Here is an 18,907-nt window from a genome sequence, read left to right as displayed (position 1 = left end):
TTGCCATCAGCAAAATGCTTTTGATAGGGGCAGATCTGTCTTTGCCAGTGATGTGTTTACTTGGAAGTTGCTATTTTTGGCCATTTAGCTCTGAGCCTTTTGTAATAGCAGAAAGCGGAAGTGAACAGTGAAATCCCTTTAATAGCATATTTCCTGGTTGAAGTGACTTATCTGTGAGGCCTAGACAGAGGAGACGTCATTTCCTGGATTACTTCTCTTCAATCCCAACTGTCTGTTTTACTGCATGATCTTTCTACCCAGCTTCTTCATTGTAGTGAATTTTTCTGTTAAGTGATATAAACCAGGTCTTTCAATGAAAATGTAAAGCTTTAAGGAAAAAACTTTTGACAAAATACTAGTGTGTAGGACAAGTTTTTCACAAATTACATATTGATATGAACTTGAAATCTCTTACATTAAAATTTTGTTTAAAAGCTTAAAATCTTGTCTTTGAAAGAGTATGATAATAAGATTTGTTCACAGGGCTAAAAAAAATTTGACACACTTTCTGTTCCTTGTGATGATGATACTGATCGTGTCTCTGACACCAGCTGTATCTGGCTGTGTTCTAGAGTTACGACACTAGCAAAGAGCTAAAATAGTCAGATGTGCAGTTCTCAAATTTCTTTTCATTAGTAACTACTTGTGAAAATTGTTACCTGGAGTCCATGAAAAAGAGAAAAAAAGAGCTACTTAAAAATTAGCTGCAAATATGATTCTCCATTTATATAGCCCACAAAACAGCCATGGAATCAGAATCAGGGGAAAAAGGTGACATCTGAAATTATAATATACAGTTCAGTTTAAATTGGAATTTATGATTGTTTTGGACCTTGAAATCCAACTTCACTGAAATTTTTGTTTGGGTGACTATTTTTTCCCTTGATGTTTTGCATAAGATAGAAGTAAAGCACACTATATATATATGTTTCTTGGTCAACCACAAAAATATCTTCACATGAAAAGCATTAAGACATCAGGTGACCTCACCTCTTCCCCTCCAAAATAGGAAGAACAAAAATATGCCTTGCTTATTTTTATTAGCACAGACTGCTTTTACATCTCCCTTAAAATGTCTACCCAGTTGTTGGTGATCATGAGAGTATTTTCTCAGTAGCAGTGAAAGAAGAATGTTGGCGTTCAGTGTAGACTGCCATCTAATTGAAATTAATACTTCATTGAGCTAGGTAAAATCCTAAAAGGTGGCCCAGCTCTTCCTATCAGGGCATTCAGTATGGTCCTTCTCTACATGTCGCAGGGTGAGGATCCATATTTCTGCAGATGCGCTGTGCAGCGGAATGAGATCCCTTTTTGAAGGTGGTGTTTGCCAAATCTAGAGTAGTATGGATTCTATAATGCTATTTTGCAGGAACTCATCTCAAATTAGTAGTTTCTGTTGTATTTGTCCAGATTATTGACCATTACCTGTGGAATTCTGTAGTGACTAATCCATAAGTATATAACAATTTTGTTACTTTGGTTTGGTTTGATTGTATCATCTGTAAAATTGTAGCATAAATTAGGAAGAGGTAGTAAGTCTTCTGTCCCTCTGAAAGATGAGTATGATGTCCTGGTGCATCGCTCCTTTCTCCTTAATTTCTCTCTCCACCTTAGGAGAAAGACTAAAATAATCCCTATATTTACTGTTAGTAAAGCAACTACTGTGCCTTCTTGACTGACTTTCTGTCTGCTTATTTACACTGTCTTACACTTCCTTCTGGTAGGAAGTTCTAAAACTTGATGTGTAAGACCATCATAACAGTTAAGGTTACATAGAGTCAGGAGTAAAATTCCACCTTTTTTCTGTGCAGCTGTGGAAATCTTACAGGTGTTACAGAATGTTTGAGGTTGGCAATGACCTCTTGATATTGTCTAGTCCAACACCCTGGGCACTGCAGGGTCAACCAAAGTAGGTTGTCCAGGACCATGTCCCATCAGATTTTGAGTATCTCCTCACTCATTTGAAGATTGACACACACTATTTGGTGGAGACTCTACAGGCTCTGTGGGCATTTTGTTCCAGTACTTGACCACTTTCACAGGATAAAAATGTGGTGTTCAAATAGAATTTTGTGTGTTTTACCTTATGTCCATTGTCTTCTGTTCTGTCAGTGATCGGTGCCTTTTCTTCAGTTCTTCCCAGCAGTTACTTAGAGACATTGATGAGCTCCCCTGCCTGACCCGAGTCTTTTCTTCTCAGGCTGCAGAGTCACAGGTCTTTGAGCCTTTTCTCCTTGGAGAAATGCATTAGTGCCTTAATCTTACTGGCCCTTTGCAGGACTCACTCCAGTAGATCCCTGCCCTTGATGCTTTGGGAGACCAGGAGTGAACACTGCACTCCAGGTGGGATCTCATCAGTGCTGAGTAGAGAGGAACCTGTTGTTCACCAGGACCCTCAGGTGCTTCTTTGCAAAGCTGCTCTTCTGCTTCTCAGGCCACAGCCTGTACCTGGTACCTGGGGATTTTCCTCTCCAGCAGCAGGACTTGGCTTTTCCTCTCTTTGTGGAAACCTTCTCTGCCCAGAGAAATGCCAGTGCAGGGGTGCAGTGCTGGTGACTGGCTCCAACTGGACTTTGTGCCACTGATCAGTCTTCTGGGTCAAGTCTTTCAACCAGCTTTTAATCCTTTGTTTAACCCGTACTCCATCAGCGTGTCTGTGACACTTTCCAAGACACTTTCATTTGTTAGGAAGTAATAAATAAATAAAATACCTTAATTTTTAAAATGGTCTTAACTGTTACTGTGGTTCATGGTGTAAACTGATACTGCCACAGATGAGTTGGTCTTATATTTGTATAAGCTTATTTAGGACAAAGCGGCATTCAAAATGTATTTAATAATCTTAGGTTTTGCCTCTGAGTCTCTCCAGACATATTAGTAAAATGAATATAATAATTTTAGTAATATTTGCAATAAATTATACCTTCCCAGACATATTAATAAAAAATAAAAAATCAGCAGGTTGTTAGCCTTAGTTATTAAGAAGACTGAAAAGCTATCTAATTCTGTTGGCTCCTATTAATAATACATGATGTGGTCTCTGACTTAAGTCTCTGTGATGCCCTGTCAAGTCCCAAAAACCTGAAAAAGCAGTCTCAGGATTTTGTTCTTAGGGCAATGAATAAAGCTTCCAGTGGAGGCTGAACACTGCAGCTGCTGACAGTGAATAGTGTCTCAGACTCCTCTTAGTATCTGAAACTAATTTTTAGTTTTATTTGTCCCTGTGTAACTGAAAAGGTCTCAGTGTTTGAAGAGTAATTTTCTGAAGTTTTTCCAGGTTGCAGAAAGGTGGAATTGAATAAAGTCTTGTAACAGGCATTTAAAATACTATTTTTGGTTTAGATTTGGTGATCTCATCCCTTGCCATTTTAAGAGTCTCTATTGTTTTCTGCTGAGGCACTGATAATGGGTAGCAGAACAGCATGTAGAGTTCTGGCTCCTCTTCTGTTGAGTCACTTAGAAAAGGTATTCTTGTCTTGTGAGCCTGAATTACATGGTGAATTGTCTTAAGTTTAGGTCACATCTTGCTTCCAAGAAAAATGTGTGGTTGGTTTTTGAAGGTCCAGAATGAGGAGGCAGAGACTTTGATCAAAGCAATAATATGACTATACAAACAAAGGCTTTGCAGGAAAAGTGTAACAGAAGTAAGAAAAATGGATTGACTAAATGCAGTATCTTAAATCAGTGTTTAATGAGTAAGATTACTTACTGATTAAGATTAAAACTACTACTCCAGTTTAAGTCCCAGTGCCACTAATCAGTCGTAATATAGCTGTCCTGTTTATAGAACTTGGAGCCAGTCAGTGTGCATTGGCTCCTCTGCTGGTTTATAAACATACTTGAGAGCTTGTTTGATTTGCTTGCTAGGAATGTAATGCATGCTTGAATAATATATAATCAATCTCAGTGCAGTAATTTTTGGAAATATGTTTATTAAGATTTTCAAACTGAATTAACTTTTTTTTTTTTTTGTTTTTCAGGATGGCTTGAATTCTTTGGTCCTTGATCTGGATTATCCAGCACTGAGGAAGAACAAGAACATTGATAATTTTTTAAACAGATGTAAGTTGCAAGTGGCCCTTAAACAATGACATTGTTGTGATCTCAATCATAAGAAGTTGAGTGGTCAGAAATACATTGCCCATGGTTATTCTACTAATTTTTGTAACTCTGAGCTTCAGGTGGCTTTAGAGGGTCATTTATTACAGAGAGAAATTTCATTTTAGGGAGTCGTTATATTGTGAAAATATGTTGGAAAAATATTTTTATTTTCCTAAATACACTTGGAAAAATCCTTTTATGTTATTATTTTACGTATGTGTAGCTACATAACTTGGTAAGTATATCCTACTTATTCTTCAGGAATTCATTACACTGAATATCAACATTGTTTATATAGTCGTATTTAATCTAACAGAGAAGCCTTCTGTGAGTTGTTAAATCTAAATAGTTGTACCTTAAAATCTGTTGGTTAATTTTTTAACCTTTGCATAAATGTTTGTGATTCTCCCCAAATTAATTGTAGATGGGATCTTGGAGTTTATTAAGCATATGAGTCTACATCAGAGTAGCTGTGTTTTGTGGTTTTGAAGTGTTTTCTATTCATGTATATAAGCAGAATTTTTTTTCTTCTAAAAATAGCAAATCCTTTGTTTTAAAATGTAATTTGCAGTAAGTCTTCTTGGAATAATTATGCTTTGTAGTGAGCTTATTTCAAGATATATATTTTTTTAATGAAACCTTTTCTCTTGCATATGTTGAGGTTAGATTACTCCAGATACAGTCTTATCAGCAGCTCCTTTTAGATTCTTTACTGGTAAGAGATGTATGTGTCTGCCTTCTGTTGCCCTGGGACTCCTTGGAATATGCACTCACTCTTCACTTAAATAGTGGCTGGTGTAGTAATTTGTGGTGAGTTCTTTGTTTGGAATTCAGTGCTTCTCCATGAGGTTTAGCAGAACCCATAGATGGACAAACAACTTTTACAGTTGCCAATAAAGTCTCATTTGGAGAAATCATTTAAAATATAGTAAATAAGAAAGAGCCAATTAGGATATAGAGGCATACCTTGGGATTATATTCAGTTTGAGTTCAAAGGAATTCAAGCAGATACTTATAAAAGAAAGGGTCCGTAATAGCATCTGAAATACTTCTCTTATTTGCAACTGAGCATTTCATGTGTAAAGTGAGGGGACAGCCCTCTGAAAATTATATAAATAACATTTATCAGCATCTTCTATAAGTTGGTCATATTTGCTATGACATTACTATTTTTGCACTAAAACAAAATTAGAAGCTTCTCTGTGAGCAGAAGACCAGTGTCTTTTGACTATTAGAAATAGTAACTGTGGGAAAACAATTTAACCTCAGGAACAGGTTGGAGATTTGTTTGTTATTTGATTGGCTGGTTTTTGTTTGTTTGCTTGTTTGTTTTCTGCAGCCCCTGAATATTCTAACTGACTGCCTCCCTTTTTCTGAAGGCTGTTGCTCCTTCTCCTCCTCTAGGTTCTCTCTCATTGTTCTAGTAAATATTTTTAAGTATCTTAGGTGACCTGGAGGCTGCCAGAAATGTCAGAAACATGAAAATATACTTTTATTCACAATTTTGTTACTTCCTTTTTATTTTTAAATCAGCTGACAGTATACAGTTGAAATAGCCAGATACTAGTTAAAAGAATTTTGAGATGTGTTACAAAAAAATTCACAGTAGTTAATAAAGAGTTTTCAAGGGTGCACTTCATCCTTACCTATTGAACTTTAAAAAAGCATGCAACATCTGACTATTTTGACCAGCATTCTGTGTGACAGTTCATCTTTCATATGAATCATGCATGTAACTTCTCTCCTGTTTCTGTACTGACTGGGAGAGAATAAAAATATTGCTGCATATCTTCTGTGACTTAAACTTTGGGGAAAAAATAAATTGCAAAATGAGAATTTTGTAAACATTTGAGGCTGGTAATATTTTAATATTGCAGAAGAAAGAATCAATCCTGCCACAGTGATTAATTTCAAAGTCTTTTCTGACCCAGGTGGTTGTATGGTTTGTTATGTGCCACACAGGGGAACTGAGCAGAATTAATGAAGAGAGTCGCGTGGTTTGTTTTTTCTTTTTATTAAAACTAGTCAGGCAAAAGAAAAGCAAAGACTAGTTTCTGATTTTCATTTCACTTCACTGATACTTGTGATAGCACTTAGGTACAGGAAGAAACAGGATGACTGGTTTCTTATTGACATTGCCATCTTATGCAGTTTTAAATTGCTAAACCCATAACTCAGGTCTTCTTGGAAACTGTTCTGAGGGTAGCAAGTATCACTGGAAAGAGTGTGGCACGTGCTTGCTGAAGCCTCTTGCCACCTTGGGCTTGGAAGAAAAGTTGGGAACTGTGTTGAGCATTTATGGAACTGTAAGTTGTTGCTTTCTTAGGGTAAGGAACAGTGAGTTCTTGTCTCTTGTGATTTTTCTCAGTATCTGAAGAACTGTTGGCAATGCCCAGCTGAGAACGGCTGTCAAAAGGTTGTGACAAACTGATGAACAGTCTGTGCCTGGGGCCTGGAGCCTGCAACCCTCCCCAAGGCAAGCACAGAGAGGTGGCAGGGCTTCCTGTGAGTTACCCTGTGCTGCACAGTGAGGCAGCTAAAGCAGAGTCACTGCCTGTGTTTTCATCCATACTACAAAAGTCTGCAGAAATTGTGGAGAACACTAAATAATCATCACACTTTCAGTCATTTTAATCACTTCTTCCACAATAACACTTGGAGAAAGGAATTTTTTTCCCCCCACCACATTCTCATGGGTTTGCATACACCCTACTTCCAACCTACATCAAGTCATTACTATTCAGGTTAATGTTTTATTGATAGCTTATTTTAATTTAAAAATGAAATAGCTTGCACTTCAGCTGAGACATTAATTTGTTCCGTTCAACTCATAATTGCAAGATGAAACTCAAATGTTTCAGCTGTTTCACAATGGCAATTTATTAATTGTCCATACCATAGGAGTTTGATGCATTCTGTTTCTGTGACCACTTTGCAGAAGCAGCCTCTTCACTTGTTTAATATGAAAGAAATTCTTTAATTGCCTGCTTTGCCTTACTATTCTGATTTCTTAGCATTTTCTCTAAGGTATTGAACCAAGGTGGAGCCTGTTTGTTATAAGAAAAGAAGCACATTAAATATCTCACATAATACAAGCGTTGTTTTTCAGTCTTCTCATTCCTTTTCTATTGCTTTAATCAGCTGTTGGGATTCTGATTTAAATTGCTGTGCTTTTTAGAGTATTCATGGAACAGAAGAGCGTAATGCATTATTTAATTCCCAAAACAGTGAGAGGCATCTCATAGTCCTATGAGAGCAAAAACAAATTTGCTTATTTTAGAAAAGAAAGCTGAGTTTTTCAGCGTAGGCTTGGTGTCTTTCTTGGTCTTGTCCTCTTCTGTCATCCAGGCAAAGACAATAGGTTGAGTAAATTCTTCCAAGTCAATTTTTCTGCCATCTAAGATTTGCCAAGTGTTGAATAATGTCTTAGAGGCTTGTGCCTTTTTTGGTGGTCTCCCATGCAGATACAACTTAGTCTTAAATAGTTAAATAATGAGTTTAAGCAATAGTTTAAAACATTTAAATCATTAATATCATATATCATATATCATTTCTCATGAATAGAAGGGCATGAAAAATGGATTTTGAGTAAGCGCAAACAGCAGCACAGAGAATGGTGCCATCAACAGGCCTGGTACAACCCAGAAGTCTTGACTCCCTAAATGAATCAGTGGTTTTCTATGCATTATTCAGCATCATTCAAGAGTTGGAAATTTGTGTTGTTAAAATTATTTGCTGATATTATCTAGGTTGGCAGACTTGTAGAGTGTAGTGACAGTGGATGTGTTTAAGTGGAAGTGACTTCTAGTAGAGATGTGGTACCTGTGCACCAGTTTTTCTAGACTCCCTGAAAAGTTCCTTTGGCCATTTTCCTCTCCAAGCAGACACTGCTTACTTAGAGGATGTATCTGTTAAGATTAATTTCTTGCAAAATCAACAATTCTGGTTCCCTCCCTTGCATTTTGTTATGTAATTTGAAGTTGCTGAATCCTGCCCAGCCATGTGGTTACCAACAGTAACGCGTTATCCGGTGTGGTGTGAGTGCCTCCCAGGGCCGCAGCTCTGTGTGTTCTCGGCTTCCTGTCAGCAGCACTCATGAAATGTCAGATGCCAAAAAGAATCTTAGAAATTTAGTGCACTGTAGAACTTCCACTGAGTTAAGGAGCTAATTGCTCCTCTGGTTTTCTCTTGGCTTCTCTAAGGCAGCTCCCTTGCCAGGTCTTCGCAGTCGCCTCAGCACATTGGACTCCAGTTCCGTTCTTAATGATATTGTTCTGGTAGGAGTAGTGATGGGAGAAGTATCAAATAACCAACTTTCCCAAACAGAGCGTGGAAGCCACAGTGTGTAACACAGAATGTCTTAGATGTATAAACAAATTATATGTCAGTGTCATTAACCACATTCCCATTTGGGTACTTGGTAGATACAAAGCAATTCAGCCCTGCCATCAGGCTTATTTTCATTACATTAGGGATGTGTTCTCTGTAAGCCAGAGGGCTGCTGCTTTCTGTTCCCATGTTCTGCTCTTTTCTGTGCAAGAGAGCATACTTCTCATGTTCTCCTTTTATTTCTTTGAGGGAGGAAGCATTACCATGTCTGGAGCTGTGCCTTCTAGTTCCTCCTGGTTCTGCAAGGTCTCCAGCAGCTTCTTCTTCACACACCTCTGACCAGACACTATGGATGCACCCCTAATTACTTCAATCTTTCTGTTGTGCTTCCTCTTTGGTTTTGTTCAGCTGTGGTATTGCAGCACTTCCTGGCTGTATTTCAGTTTACCTTCTGGCTGGACTTCTGCCTAGGACAGCAACTTTTGACTTAATGTACTCCATAGCAGCACTCATTGACTAACTGTGTCTGATCTGTGGGGTAAAATTGCACTCCCTTGCAATTTTATTTGTCACATATACAGTCCCCAGAACTGCTTGACGCACTTCTTTTTTTTAAAGAAAATAACCTGCATATGGACTTTTTTTTTACCTTAAAAGGCAGAAGAGTTTGGGTTTTTCCTTCTTCCCCATCTCCCTTTTCTGTCTTAGACAGGTATTTTTTCCATTTCCACAAGCATTTGCAACCTTTGGCCACATTCTTGCTTCCAGCTGTCAGTGACTGATCCAAACACTCTGTCCTTTCAGAAAGTGAAACTTCATTTGCTTAAAAATTATAGTGCCATTTTCAAATAGTAAATCAAAAGCTGTCTTTAAGGATTCTTTGTATCTAGCATTCCTGGTCCTTCCTAAAGAAGAAAACTGAGTCATAGGTAATGGTATTCTCATGTTTTAGGACTTTCTTTCAAATGTCACAATATTCCTATAAGATTCCATTGTGTCCTAGGGCTGGGGAGTCCATCTAATACCTTCCTTTAAATATGACATTTTTCTTCTGCTGGGCTTTATGTTGTTGCAAATTCATGAGACATGTGCATACAGATATCAAAATTTTCAAACTCATGTGTGTGAAATCTGAAAATTCAGACCATTATAAGAAGACTGCTCTTGGAAGGGTCTCCTGCACCCTGTATTAGATCATGTTATGTGATACGTGAGCTAAATCTTACGATCCAGTATGTTGCAATGATGATGTGGTTTCAGGGTTAATCTAAGCTTGCCTTCTTGCACCCCAGTTTTTTGTTTCATGCATTGATTATCTGGTCCATAACTGTAAGATTTTATGCCAAAATAGACAATCCATCTGTGTAACTGATACCTTTGCAACACTTGCATTCCTATGTGGTATTATTATTAACTGAGATTATTAAATTTTAGTTAAAGGAGTTAGGAGGAGTGACCTCATTGTTCTCTAAAGAGGGGGAAAGTGGAGAGGGAGGTCCTGAGCTCTTCTTTCTGGGATGCAGTGACAAGACATATGGGAATGGTCCAAAGCTGCACCAGGGGAGATTCAGACAAGACATCATGTGAGGGTGGTCAAACACTGGAACAGGCTTCCTTGAGAGACAGTCAATGCCCTGAGCCTGTCAGTGTTTAAGAGGCATTTGACAATGTTTACCTGTTGGTCAACCCTGAAATAGTCAGACAATTGCAGTGATGGTCACTGTGGGTCCCTTTGAACTGAAAAGTCTATAGTCTGTTCTGTTCTATTCTATTCTGTTCTGTTCTATTCTATTCTATTCTTTTCATAAAGCAAGTAGGATTTCTCCATTCTCAGCATTTTGCAGGGATGATAAAACTAGTAACTCCTCAGTTGGTTGTTTCATATATTTTTGGGGTTTTCCTTGCTTGTTTGCATTATTTAATACTTGATGAGTTTCACTGGAGCTGTAGTAACTTCGTTTATAGTTTCTACCTTCTACAGAAGTATTCCTGTGAATTTCTTCTCAGAAATTGAGTTGCGTACAACTAGGCACTACTTTTTCAATGTGTATAGATCCCTGCTCATTTCACATATTTGCAAACATTGAAACATGTCAGAAACATTTAAAATAAACTCATGTCATTCCTATGTCTCATGAGATGTGTAACATTGTATTCAAACGTGTAACTGCTCATTCTCTGTAACTTGAAGTTTGCTGATATTCTTTCTCTACTGCTGCTTCCTGTGAATTTGTATTTATCCTCCTTGTCTACTGCCAGGGCTTGTGATCTGCAGTTAACTTCCAAACACAGCATTCTCTTCACAATCTGCAAAATTAATTCATATTATTAACAAAAATTATAAACTTGGTGTGGGTGAAACATTGTTTCTTTCCTATGCTTTTGATCTAGGCTTTCATGATTCAGTATAGAAACAACATCACAATTCTCTCAACTCCTCTTCTTGTTGACACAGGAATTACTTCAGTCATATTAGTACACTCACTGAATGTAGCAGATTTGTTTACTTTTGAAGATTTTAATTGCTTCTGTCCTTACAACTTTACTAGCAGACCATTCCCTCATTGTAACAATAATCTCTCCCCTTCCCTGTCTTTTCCTCAGAAGAAGAAACTTACAGTTATGTTTTTGTGTTCTACAGGTTAGGAAGGATCTCTGGAGGGCAGCTGGTCCAACTCTCTGCTCAAAGTCAAACCAGTTTTGATGTTATATCAGATTGTTCAGGTTCTTGTGCAGTTGAATTTTGAGAATTTCCAAATATGGAGGTTTTTCAATTCCTCTCGACAGTCTGCACCTTTGTCCAGTTCTTATTATTTTTTTCTTACAAAATAGGATTTCTGGTATTTCATTTTGTCTGGTGACTCTTGTCCTTTCACTTTGTACCCTTTAGAAGTTAAACCTTATTTCAACTTCTGTTGAGGCCTACCATTTATCCATCCCTAACGTGAACAATTCCAGTTCTCTCAGCTTCTCTTGAGCATCATGTGAGCATCTTGGTGGTCTTCCATGAAGCTAGGGAATATCTAGTACTTTTGGTGCACTGAGGACCCCAAAGTTAGTCATAATATTCCATATATGGTTTGACAAATTACAGGAGGAAGTCTACTTCCCTCAACCTACTGGCTGTACATTTACCAACACATACTTGCAGAGTCACTGCAAAGACTCATTCCTCTCTGCTTGGCTTGTTATCCATCAGGGCTGTCAGGCCCTCTTTCTCATGGTGCTTTCTAGCTGGTGTGTGCATCCTATTCTATTGTGTGGTGCTGTTCCATCCCAGCTACAGGACTCTGTACTTGCTGTTGTTGAACTGTGAACTTCCTGTCAGTTCATTACTCATCCTGTCTGGGTAACCCATAGAAGCCACCCTGCCCTCCAGTGTATCAGCTTTGAACTTAAAACCACTGGCTGTGACTCCAGCAAGTTTTCCACTTGCCTGGTAATTCATCTGTGCAATCCATGTCAGCCTGGTTTGGCTACAAAGATAATTTGAGATGCTGTGTTGGAAGTCATGCAACAGCCAAGGAAATATACTGCTTTCCTCTTGTCCACCAAGACAGACATATTGTCATTGAAGGAAATCAGGTTAGTCAAGCACAATTTGTCTTTTTTAGATCTATTCTGGCTGTTCCTATCCTTCCATGGGCATCATGTGCTTGGAAGTGGATACCTGAAGGATTTTATTCCGTGATCATCTTGGGCAGTGTGGTCAGGCTGCTGTTCCACCCTGTAGCCTCCTTGCTGCCTTTTTAGAACATGGACATGACATTTGCACTTTATCACATTTCCAAGTTGCCATGACCTTTCAAAGGTGATAGAGAACAGCCTGGTAATGGTTTTGATTGGATTTTTCAGGCCACTTGGATCCATCCTGTATTGTCTCAAGACCTGGTATATGCCAAGTCTGCTTTGCTGGTCTTTACCTCATAACTTCCTCTACTATGATATTGTGCTGCCCCACACTGCTATTGGCTTCAAGGAGCTGGGAGGCCTCTGAGCAGGGCTTGAGGGTGAAGTGAAGCAAAAAAGGCATTGACCACCTTGATCTTCTCCAGGTCCCTGGTACTAGATCACCTCCCTCACTGAGAGCAGTGGGACCATATTTGCCTCGTTCTTTCTGCCACTGTATTTATAGTGTCTCTTTTTTCTCTTAATATAATCCTGGCTAGTTTCAGTTCCAGCTGATCCTGGCTTTCCCAATTCCATCTTTTCTTGTTTGAGAGGTTCCTGCTGGGTAACCCAACTCAGTGTCCATGTTCCAAACCTTTACCTTTTGTGCTTGAGTTGAGGCAGAGGTTGTCCATTTAGGTGGACTGGCTCCTTGACATTCCTGCTCAATTTCTAGCTAGCCAGAACAGACTGTTCTTGTGCTATGAACATGTCATCTCTGAAGATCAGCCCACTCCTCTGCCCTTCACAGCAGCTTTTCACAGGATCCTGCCACCAAGTTTTCTAAACAAGCCACAGTCTGTTCTCCTGAAGTCCAAAGTCTGCTATTTTCCTACTTCAGGTCTGTTCGAGTTTTAAATTCCACCATCTCACAGTTTCTTTTGCCAAGTCTGCCACAGACTTTGTCTTCTTGAGCCAGTTCATTCTTGTTTGTGAATAATAAATCAGAGTGCCTCCCTGTTTTGGCTTATTGCTTGTTCGGAAGAAAAGAAGTGATGGTCAGGCATCTCCTGGATTGCTTGTAGCCTGCCAAGCTGCTCTTCATGACTATGTAGGAATGGTTAAGCTATTTACTAGATGTTCTTATCATTAACTCCCTTAGACCATGTCATCTTTAATGTCATACTGGATTAACTGTATTTCTGATTCTTTTTTTCCCTGTATTCAGATCTGACATCCTCTTTAATGCCTTTCTAGGGTTAAAATTCCATGGTATTTGTCCCTAAACAGGGCTCTCACAATATAAACCTCTACCCCTCTCTGAATATAAGCATCCACAGCCTTTCATACAATTTCATGCTCTTTCCTGGTAGAGTTCTTGCTTCAGCCACCTGTTTTGCTTTTTGTTCTTCCTCTAAGCATGTGTAGGGGCTTGTCATGCCTCAGATTACCTCTAGTATTATGGATTCCATTCACCAATTCCATTATCTTTTGTTCTTGTAATAAGAATAGATTTTAAAAATGTGTTTAGCTAGGAACACATTCATAGCATGTTTCATTTACAAAATTAAAGAGTCTAGGACCTTGTGTGTTTTTAGAACTTGTCAGAAATGAGAATTTCACTGTTTTCCCTTTTACAGATTCTTACAACTGCCAGTAAGACACATACTGACAGGCAGTGCTTATCTGCAGAATGCTGAACAGAGCATTATAGACATCATTTTAAGAAGTGTAGAGCTACACATGTGGTGAATACCAAAAAAAGCACTTTGAGATGGCCAGCAGTTACAGACATATAAACTTAATCAATGTTTCGTATGGAATGGATGAGTGGATGTGCCAGATGTTTGTGTAATCTCCAGTACATGAAGGTCACCCAGTCACATTCCTCGCCTTGTGAGTGCTGTTGAACCCTCCAGGTGTGTAGGAGCAGGTTGCACCTGCAGTGCTTCTTGCACATCACGTGCTCCACCTCAGCACTAACAGTGGAGTGTCAGTGGACCCTGGGAGTGCAGCGGGTAGCAAGGAATGATTGAAAATTCCTGATAAGCATCTCTGGCTCTCTTCATTATCAGAGTCTTCCCATAAGCCTGTGAGTGATTATTAGAGGTGTGAATTGAGAGTCAGCAAAAGATGAAAGATATTTCAGTAGTTACAGCTAAAGGTAGAGGGTTAATGGTTTCCAAAGAATGATGAAAGGGGATATTAATAGTGAGTACAGATTTCAAGAATTAGAAAGAAGTTTCTAAACATTTGAATAAAATAGCTTATTTTTCCACTAAATTAATAGCTAAAATCCTTGTATTCTGCTAATATATGCATTATCACGACTTCTGTTTGATTTGTTTTAGATGAGAAGATTGTGGAGAAAATCCGAGCTTTACAAATGAAAGCTGAAGACTACGATGTTGTTAAGGTGATTGGAAGAGGGGCTTTTGGAGAAGTGCAGCTGGTAAGAATGTAATGATTTAATATTTAGACAGATTAACAGCTTTAGCCAAAACCTTCCTCAATCTTCATGTTTTATATGTAAAAATTCATTCTTAAAAAGAACAAGTGTAATTTTCATTGTATAGAGAGATTGTTTCTGTGCATAGTAAACAGAAAATCTGAGTTTAAAATATGATGGATAGAAAGGGAAAAACTCAGGAATGTTTTCTATCCTTTGATCAAAATCAAAAAGGCAATTCCTGGCAATTCTAAATCTTTTTGACCACAAGTGTCACTGTATAATAATATCTGAAACCTTCTAAAAAGAGCAGGCAAACACTGCAACAAAAGATTTTTGTTTTGTTCTTATAATTGTGATGCTTGCGTTGTATTTTAAGTGACGTGACACAGGATTTTTAAAAGATTCTTTCTTAACATTGTCTCCTTGACATTGTATGCAATATAATACCTAAAGTATGAATGGGTTTATTTTTAAAATTTCTATTGCTGAGAAATTCTGTTATTAAAAAAAGGTAATCAAGCTACAAAAGGTAACTTGGTGTATCACATGTAGTCTGATTTTATTTTAATTTTGATTTTTCCGGGACTTCCAAGTCCTACTCTCTGACACATGGCATAAAAATGTGAACATATGTATAAGATGGATTGATATGTCAGTTTTGAAATAAGCATTGGATGTAAATGCCAGATAGAATATAGAATGCAAACATTAGGGACAAGTTATCATGAGCTAACAGATAACTCTGTACCAGCTGCTCCATGGTGATGTTCTGTGTGAGTATTTTTAGAGGAAGAGAGGTGTGAAGCAAGTCAATAGAAGGGAAGCAACTAATTTTCTGCAATTAAAGCTTGTTATCTTGTTACCATGAGGTAACAAAAATTACCCTTTTTACAAGTACTTTTGCTCATATTTGTTGACCTGGAACTGGTATTTTACTGCTCTGTGGTAATTTTGCACTAGGAAGCTGGGGAAATCATAGTGTCTTGTAATGTATAACGATTTTGGAAAATACAAAGATATGCTGGAGTTTTGTTGAGGAATGTGGTAAGATCTAGGCTGTGAAGGGCTTATAGGAGGTACACAATGTATAATGGCAGTAAATTTGTGATCAATTTATGAAATTCATTGTATTTTCCATATTAGTGTTGCTGAAATTCGTTGGAACTGGAAAGAAACCCCTCTGACTAGCCTAATATTATTTGCATGACTCATGGGCAATTTACAAGTTTAGATGTGATTAGTATGTCAGACAGCAACATCTAATAAGCAGTTTTTATTCATCTACGTAATTTTTTAAGACAGCTTCATCCAAGTCTAGTAATTTGAGAATGTATCACCCTCTTCCCTATTTCTATCAGGGTCATTTACACTTTGTTTTGTCTAGAAGATTGAATGAAATATGGAGTAGAGCATTTCCAAAAATCCTCATTTTCTAGCAGGATTTTAAAGAATTACTATGTATACTTACATGATTTTATAGCCTTGTAGGCAAGAAACAAAAACAAACCCAGAATCTTCAGCAGAACTGTACTTTCTTATGAATGGGCTGCTGCAGTGTGTTTGTAGGAAAGCAGTCTACTCCATGTCTTTTCAATGACAGTCACATCAAATGGTTTATTTTAAAGTCTTCTATTAGACATTTGTATCTTTACATTAATCTACATGGAGCAGTGAATAGAGACACTCCTTACACACTGGCATGTGAGGTCAATGAAAAATCAAGTTGTAAGGATCAGAGTTCCTTGTCCACTTGTTGAAGGGGTAGAAGATGAAAAAAAGCAAGTTTTATAACCAATAACAGAAGTTATATGCCATTTTTAGAAGTCAAACTCATATATTTCCTGGAAGCACACAAGAGAATTGTATTTTTGAGGTGCTTCAAAAATGAAAATACATTGTTTTCATATGTGTATTTCTTAAGAACAGAAGGGTTTTTCTAAATTATTTTTATTTTCTTTTTAACATTTCATTTCAAATAGAAGGTCCTGATTTGTTCTGGAAACTCTTTTTCTTAACTCACCGTGTCATACACAATATAAATTTTTAAGAAGAGGTAATTTTTCATAGTGTACATACTGCCATTGGGTACTTTGAGGGATCTGAAGACAAACTTTATTTTTCATTTGTCCAACATTAAAATGTAATGACAAAATGTCTAGTAACTTGGTCATTCAATGATGGGGTTTGGGTTGCATTGTTGTCATAGGTTTGGCTTTTTTTTAATCTTTAATAAGCCCTTCCAAAAATGCAAGAATCCTTGGTATTGGAAAGAAACTCCTGTGTGTTCATATAGAGGTCTTCTGTACTTCATGTCAATTTAAACAAACACTTTTTCTGAAGAGCAAAAGTACAGATAGAAGTCATAATGTTATGCTGTCATACAGCTGAAAAGCAGTGAGCTAGTAAATGCATCTGCAGATCTGAACTAATATTAGCTGGTGATGTGAACATACATACCTCAGTTTTTTGCCTCACAAGGTATGGTATAAGTTTAAACTATTGAGCTAAGCTCTATCTATTCCTACTCCATTCAAAATGTTAACACCACTGTTGCAGATGATGGATTTGTGGTAATGAAAATATTTTGCAACACTTTCTGTGATCAAAATAGAAATTTGCTTCAGTAGGGATTAAATAAAGAAAGAACCATAAATAAAACATGATTAAGTACATAAATTAATGAATATTGTGTTATCAGTATGTGTTATTGTGCATAGGAATTGTAGCACAAATATTTAATATATGTTTCTAATGATTATGTTAGTATGCTCATTTTTTTGGCTTGTAATATTTGCAGCATAAATTAGTCAGCTATGACCTCTTTCATTTAATTTTGTTTTCCCTTAGTCTTCTGCTCCAGTATAGCATTTTCTTGCTAAAGTGATGTGAAGCAATCAGCTTTCCAGATTCTGTCAAGACAGTGAAACATATTCTCTACCATTGTGTCTTACAGCTATATTTTTTTTTTAAAAGACTTGATCTTTCCTCTTCTTCTCCCCTCCAAAAAATTTAAAAAATAGTCCAGTAAGGAGAGATCAGATGACTCTGGTCTGAGCATCTGACTGTGGTGGAGGAACAATTTCCTTATAAATCCAGAAGTATTAAACTCTACATTTGTGCTCTGGTCTCCGGTTTTGCTCGATCTGTGGTGATGGGGAAAGCAAAGAAAATGATTGCCAGCTGCCAGATCACTTCTTCTCTTACACAGTGCTGTGAATAAAAGTGACTGGTGTCTAGGGCAGACAGAAAAATTGAATTATGGTGCTTAATATGTTACTTCTGGTTTATGCAGAAACAGTTATTTATGAACACACATCCTGAGTTGTTCTTGTTTATTTGCACCTGTGGAAAATCATCTTGGTTTGAAATTGAAACTTAACTTTAGTTCCTTCTCCCAGGTCTAGCCATGAGGGACTGTAATGTTGCAGTGGCACAGCAGACTGACATGTATTGGGAGAGAAAACTAAAGCAAAGTTAACACTTCCTTGTGTTTGGGTGCTAGAGGATGGTCTGGGTGACAGTCTTTACTGTCTGATTTCTTAGTGTTGCAAAGCAGTGATTGTCATGGCCTGCATAAACAGATGCTGGTTTATTTTTCTTCATTAAGTGCTTTGTTTATTAGGTTTAATTCCCCATCCACTGCTGATGTACAGTTCTGTTATAAAGTAGATAAAGCTTTTATATAAGGATAAATATTTTATTAACTGAAAATTTGTCAGGTTATGAACTTTGATACCCTATCTGTAGTCATTTTTTATTGTAGTCATATCTTATGGCTTTATTAATTATTTTAGGATACCTGTAATTACTTCAAGCCTTATAGTTCATTACAAAACTCCACTCTAAGATGGTAATTTTTTCCAAAATCATAAAAAGGACAGTACTATTATCAATACTGTGTACTAAATCTGATAACTTCAAATGGATGTGTTATTTTCTTTGCCTACAGATTGTCTTCCCATGTAAATTCCCATGGGGAAATTATGGATACATTTTGTTTATTGAAAGTGTTAGATGGTTGAAACAGAGTAGAGTGAAATTCTTTTTTCTTAGTGTATTTTCATGAGTTAAACAAGGCCATGTTACTCAGTGCTAATGGCATGAAGGGATTTTCCTACCTATTTTGAGTATTACTCTGGTGAGCTGCAGTTTAAATTTGGCAGTTCATTTTAACAGCTGGAAGAAATTGAAACATCATGACAGTTTAATACATGAATAATCTGCTGTATGAGCCAATATCTGTATGTACAAATATAGCTCTGAGTAAAGAGCACAGTGACTAGCAGCTCAAAAGGCTGTCTCCAGGGGCCATGGTGCTGATAGAAGAAGGAATGTCAACGGTAGGTCTGCTCACCTGCAAGGTGTGCCAAGACACACCTAGTCTCTGGGTGTGCCAGTGCTCTTGTTATTGCTTTG

At 37.5% G+C, this 18,907-nt stretch overlaps 1 protein-coding gene across 5 annotated transcripts in view; it reads left to right on the top strand.

Moving 5' to 3' along the window:
* Positions 1-18,907, top strand: part of ROCK2 (Rho associated coiled-coil containing protein kinase 2) — a 94,064-nt gene that overhangs the window by 36,530 nt on the left and 38,627 nt on the right. For all 5 annotated transcript variants that reach the window (XM_005521857.3, XM_014251442.2, XM_014251444.2 and 2 more), the window contains exons 2-3: positions 3,981-4,062; positions 14,391-14,491. In XM_005521857.3, coding sequence (XP_005521914.2) covers positions 3,981-4,062; positions 14,391-14,491 — 183 coding nt within the window. The remainder of the gene's footprint in view (positions 1-3,980; positions 4,063-14,390; positions 14,492-18,907) is intronic.

Source organism: Pseudopodoces humilis, chromosome 3, assembly GCF_049639895.1.
Source record: "Pseudopodoces humilis isolate 2021_Gansu_Grassland_sample_001 chromosome 3, ASM4963989v1, whole genome shotgun sequence".
Lineage (NCBI taxonomy): Eukaryota > Metazoa > Chordata > Aves > Passeriformes > Paridae > Pseudopodoces > Pseudopodoces humilis.
Note: the sequence above shows the minus strand (reverse complement) of the source record. Positions and strands in the feature narration are given on the sequence as shown.